The 6000-nt window shown below is 40.8% G+C and overlaps 1 protein-coding gene across 10 annotated transcripts in view; it reads right to left on the reverse strand.

Moving 5' to 3' along the window:
• Positions 1 to 6000, reverse strand: part of PPP2R5C (protein phosphatase 2, regulatory subunit B', gamma) — a 137896-nt gene that overhangs the window by 9678 nt on the left and 122218 nt on the right. For all 10 annotated transcript variants that reach the window (XM_014549077.1, XM_014549080.1, XM_005877867.2 and 7 more), the window contains 2 exons: positions 4030 to 4131; positions 2719 to 2791 (listed from right to left, as the gene is read on the reverse strand). In XM_014549077.1, the coding sequence (XP_014404563.1) occupies positions 2719 to 2791; positions 4030 to 4131 (175 nt within the window). The remainder of the gene's footprint in view (positions 1 to 2718; positions 2792 to 4029; positions 4132 to 6000) is intronic.

Here is a 6000-nt window from a genome sequence, read left to right on the forward strand (position 1 = left end):
AGAACCAAGCTTCAAAACCCCAACTATTTTTGTTACAGAGATAAGAAATAAATTATTTACTCTTTGCTGTGAATGGCAAGCAGTGATTAGAATTCAGAAAAATATTCTCTCTAGAATTAAAATAAACAGTGAATTACTGGGAATCCACTTTAAAAAAGGAAGCTATTAAATCAATTCTCAAAAAGGCAGATTTGAGATCAAGAACCAAGCTTCAAAACCCCAACTATTTTTGTTACAGAGATAAGAAATAAATTATTTACTCTTTGCTGTGAATGGCAAGCAGTGATTAGAATTCAGAAAAATATTCTCTCTAGAATTAAAACAAGTTCGAAGCCCTGATTTCTAGCCCTGAGATTGGTCATGAAGTATTTTCCGTTTGCACACAGACAGGTCTGTTGGGGTTGAGTCACAGATGGTGTAGACACAGAGATGAGGAGTCAGGACAGTGATCGGACCAGGGTGCGGGCCCCCAGTGAGTGCACGGTCCTGGCCACCAAGACATTTGTAAAGAGCAGGGAACAGAAATGTGATGTCAAAAAGCTCAGAGAGTTCAGAAAAATCCATATTTCAGAAGGAAAACCTGTTACAGCTCCAAGGTGAAACCGCTTGGTAACATAATCACCTGCATTCCCCCTTCGTAATGCTCAAGTTTATGCAACTTCCCATGCGGTTATTTCTATATCCCAGCTAAAACCAATTAGATCAGACACTCCGATCTGTACATATGTTATATGTTTCCAGGGTGCTGGTTTCCAATATGTTGACAGTTAGGTTAGGGTCAGGGTTAGGTTCTGACAGTCCAGCCGGGACTGACTGCCCTTTGCACTTACACCTGCCCAGATTTATGGTTTTCCTGTGCTTTAAAAGAAATGTCAGTATTTTAACCTGACTTTCAACATAAATTCCATTCTTTTTTTAAATGTATTTTTATTGATTTCAGAGATACTTTCAACATAAATTCCATTCTTTAATGTATTTTTATTGATTTCAGAGAGGGAGCGAGAGGGAGTGAGAGAAAGAAACATCAGTGAGAAGAATCATTGATCGGCTGCCTCCTGCATGCCCCCTACTGGGGACCAAGTCTGCAACCAGGACATGTGCCCTTGGCCAGAACTGAACCTGAGACCCTTGAGTCTGCAGGCCGACGCTCTATCCAGAGCCAAACTGGCTAGGGCATAAATTCCATTCTTTAAAGTAGATACCCATAGCTATCTACCTACGTTAAGTGTGAGAAGAATCATTGATTGGCTGCTTCTTGCATGCCCCCTACTGGGGACCAAGTCTGCAACCAGGACATGTGCCCTTGGCCAGAATTGAACCTGAGACCCTTGAGTCTGCAGGCCGACGCTCTATCCAGAGCCAAACTGGCTAGGGCATAAATTCCATTCTTTAAAGTAGATACCCATAGCTATCTACCTACGTTAAGTGCTACACAGTTCCACAGTAATCTGAAAATAGCACTCGATGCAGAAGCATGGGGTATGTACTGGCAGCATAAGGCCGGCTACTGGTGTTAGGCAGAATCAGGATTCACTTAAGAATGTCACTTAGTTTTCCTACGGCTCAAGTTTCTTGACTGTAGTTTTAGCAAAGGGAATACAAATCAATATGTGATTCCATAGGTAAATAGAATGTATTGCTTTCTATTAAATGTGAGAGATTTAAAAACTACACACCAACTTGTATGTGATTCTATAGGTAAATAGAATGTAACTTTGTATTCATGTATTGCTTTTTATTAAATGTGAGAGATTTAAAAACTACACACCAACTTGGATAATAATTACTTATGTGCCCCTCTCATCAGAGGGAATAGATGACTTATCATTTAGTTCATCTTACTGAACCTACTAGGATTTTGGGGATAAGCTGAGCAGCTCTCCTCATAAAGGAAAATCTTACTTTTTCTTTTCTGGGCAGTTGAAGAAAGCCTGAGAATTCTCAACATGGCAAAGACCCACACAAACGCTTTTCAGGAAGCGCAGGCCCCGTGATGACCGCCAAGCCCTGTGATGACTGACAGGGGAAAGTCTGCAGAGACAGTGCTCCAGTCACCCAGACCCGCAGACGGAAAACCAGAGACCACAACTCCAGCCCCAGAGCCTGGCACCCTGGGAGTCAGCCCAAGAGTCAGTGCTACGTAGGATACAGCTGGCCACACTGGAAGGTAGGGCACCTGTGCCCACCAACAGAGCGCAAGGGCCCTCCTGGCTCAGAGCAGGTGCTCACATGGTACAAGTCAGGCAATTTTTTAAGGACAAAAGGCTCAGCCTACAGACACCTAATTTTAGGAAAGAGGACATCAACTTTATACTTAATCTATTCCAAATCTAATTTCTTTTAGAATTTGATACTAAAGAGAAGGAAATATAGTTTGAGTTACAGCATCTATGATATTTGCAAGAGAAAGCAAATTACAATCTTGGTCCAAAATAAAGGCTGTATCCTGGTTTTCTTTTTACCACAGTATATTCATCAATTTCATATCTTATTTTAAAAGCAGAAGAAAACGTGTCAATCCTGTGGTAAAAACTTTTTTGGGCAAATGAAGTACTTATACAAAAGTTGGAAAGTATTTTTCTTTTATGGATATTTTCATAAACAATGTTAGTGAATGTGATTCCCCTCCTTCCCATGACGAAGCCACAGGCCTAACTTATAAAAACATTCAGTCACACCCTAGACGGTTTCAAGAAACGTTACTCTCTTTTGTAGTACCTGGGGGTTTGCTTTGGCTAGATTTTCTATTTTAACCCATGCTTCTTCTCGTTCTTTCATTTTTAGCTTCTCTCTGAAAAACAGTAAAATGTAATTAGAGAAATGAATTACATTCAAGAAACAGTTAAAGGGGAAAACACTGAGTGGGCAGTGACATAGTCCTGTCTCATTCACAGTGGAGATTACAATACGTGGGACATAAAAAAATGCAAAAACAACAAGACTTAGAGGAAAAAGATAAAAGTAAATGCTAAAACTTCAACATGTCCACTGACAATGAGTCAGCATGACCTTCAGTCAATCACTGAACTCAACTTTTCTGAAAATCCAGAAAATGTGCAACAAGATCTTTAGGTTCCCTTTCAGAAACTGTGATAGTCTATGGGAGAAGGTGTGCCATCAGAAAAGCCCGATGTTTATATATTTCACATCTGAACACTGCGTTCAGCTGAGCTAAGAAGGGACCTGAAGGGTAAAGAAAGCCCCCTGTGCCCTGCCCTGCTGTTTACTATCGTCTCACACTTCCATGTCGCACGTGTTTACACTTGGCTGTCTTTCTCTTTCCACACTGCCCCAAACATAAATCCCACAAAGACAAGGGTCTTGTTTGCTTTACTCACTGCTGTGTTGCCAGAACCTAAGACAGGGCCTGGCATACAGGTAAACACTTCCATGCTGTATATAGAACAAACGTGACCACTGGCTATATAGACTGCATGTGAATTACATTCAGTCAAGTTTATCTGCCTGAGCCAGTTTTAAGTGACAAGCCAAGAATAAACTCTGCTAACAGTTCATACTGGACTCTGAAGTGGGGGTATAACTAGTTAACCACTGAGACAGTCTTTGTCACTGGACTGTCTCTGGGCAGTGAGCGCAGGGCCCTGGTTCTGCGGGCACAGGTGAGACTCCAGAAAATGCCTACAGCACCGATGTTACCACATTAGAACAAAGTCCTGTGGAGATGAAGATTCTTGCTCTCTCATACAAACCTTACAAAACGTAATTCAAATGCCTGCCTTATAAACACGAAAAATTACTACACATTATAGCCGGTAAGGGTCCCTGAGAAAAGCAAAAATTCTGAAAGTTAAATGATTAAACTAGTAGAATGGAGGAAATAGCTAACTTTAAATGTGTTCTCTGAAAATAAGTTATCATAACAAAGTTTTTATTTGCTTTCCAAGTATGAAAGGATTGACTTTGCTTTAAAGTGAAAGATAACATGCTAGGACAAACTAATGGGAGATGTTTATTGAGGGTTAAGGAGAAAAATCCTTGAAAGAGTAACTTTTGAAAAGCGCCACTTACTTCAGTTTCTCTGCTTTAAACTGTTGGGTGCAGTCATCGAATAGTTTTTGGTTCATTTCCATGAAGAGTTTCAGTGCGTTGTATATCAAGCCATGTATTGTCCTATATGTAAAACTCATGTTGAAACTCAGAATACATGATCTTTTTTACCCTCTCCCTCCCCCTGGGATACAATCAATTTTCATCCAAACTTATCAGGCTATTTCAATATTCATTTCACAAGTTTCCTGCACTTTAAAGTAAAGAAGTTGCTGCTTTTGATTCATTTGTTCCTTTTCTTTAAAAAAATATTTTTTAAATTGATTTCAGAGAGAGGAAGGGAGAGAAAGAGTGGGATAGAAACATCAATGATGAGAATCATTGATCAGCTGCCTCATGCATGCGCTCTACTAGGGATTGAGCCCACAACCGGACATGTGCCCTGAACTGTGACCTCCTGGTTCATGGGTTGACCCTCAACCACTGAGCCACACTAGCCAGACCATTTGTTCCTTTTCTTACAGTCCACCATGCAGCCTGTAACATCCTTCGGGAACCAAAAGCCACCTTACTCGCAAGCTGAATAAAAATGTTGAAACTTGAGGGGCAGACTCAGTGAGCACCAAAGCCCCATTGAAGCAAGTCTTGCCCCAGAGGGGTGTCTCCAGCACAGAAGTTCTCCCACTGCAGACACAGCTGATTCTCTCAGCCAATTGGCCTGGAGGTCAATTCCTCCCAGTGATAACTACAACAATCAAGGCTTAATTACAACAAGACTGTGCACAAAGCCCACAAGGGGGTGCACCAAGAGTGTCTACCTCAGGTAATTGGGACACTTAGCACAGAAAGGCACCCTATCGACACAGTGAAGCATAAAAAATGCCGAGACAAAGAAACAGGACACAAACGACAGAATTGGAGGAAAGCAAACTGCTGGATATAGAGTTCAAAACCACACTTTTAAGGTCTTTAAAGAACTGTCTAGAAGCCGCCGATAAATCTAGTGAGATCCTCAAGAAATCTAGTGAGACCCTCGATGTTGTGATAAAGAACCAACTAGAAATTAAGCATACACTGACTGAAATAAAGAATATTATACAGACTCCCAACAGCAGACCAGAGGATCGCAAGAATCAAGTCAAAGATTTGAAATACGAAGAAGCAAAAAACACCCAACCGGAAAAGCAAAATGAAAAAAGAATCCAAAAATACGAAGATAGTGTAAGGAGCCTCTGGGACAACTTCAAGCGTACCAACATCAGAATTATAGGGGTACCAGAAGAAGAGAGAGGGCAAGATATTGAAAACCTATTTGAAGAAATAATGACAGAAAACTTCCCCTACCTGGTGAAAGAAATAGACTTCCAAGTCCAGGAAGCGCAGAGAACCCCAAACAAAAGGAATCCAAAGAGGACCACACCAAGACACATCATAATTAAAATGCCAAGAGCAAAAGACAAAGAGAGAATCCTAAAAGCAGCAAGAGAAAGAAAATCAGTTACCTACAAGGGAGTACCCATACGACTGTCAGCTGATTTCTCAACAGAAACTTTGCAGGCCAGAAGGGAGTGGCAAGAAATATTCAAAGTGATGAATACCAAGAACCTACAACCAAGACTACTTTATCCAGCAAAGCTATCATTCAGAATTGAAGGTCAGATAAAGAGCTTCACAGATAAGAAAAAGCTAAAGGAGTTCATCACCACCAAACCAGTATTATACGAAATGCTGAAAGGTATCCTTTAAGAAGAGGAAGAAGAAGAAAAAGGTAAAGATACAAATTATGAACAACAAATACACATCTATCAACAAGTGAATCTAAAAATCAAGTGAATAAATAATCTGATGAACAGTATGAACTGGTGATTATAATAGAATCAGGGACATAGAAAGGGAATGGACTGACTATTCTTGAGGGGGGAAAGGGATGTGGGGGTGAGTGAAGAGATTAGACAACAATCGTGCACCTATGGATGAGGACAGTGGGGGGGG

This window comes from Myotis brandtii, unplaced genomic scaffold, assembly GCF_000412655.1.
Source record: "Myotis brandtii unplaced genomic scaffold, ASM41265v1 scaffold535, whole genome shotgun sequence".
Taxonomy (NCBI): domain Eukaryota; kingdom Metazoa; phylum Chordata; class Mammalia; order Chiroptera; family Vespertilionidae; genus Myotis; species Myotis brandtii.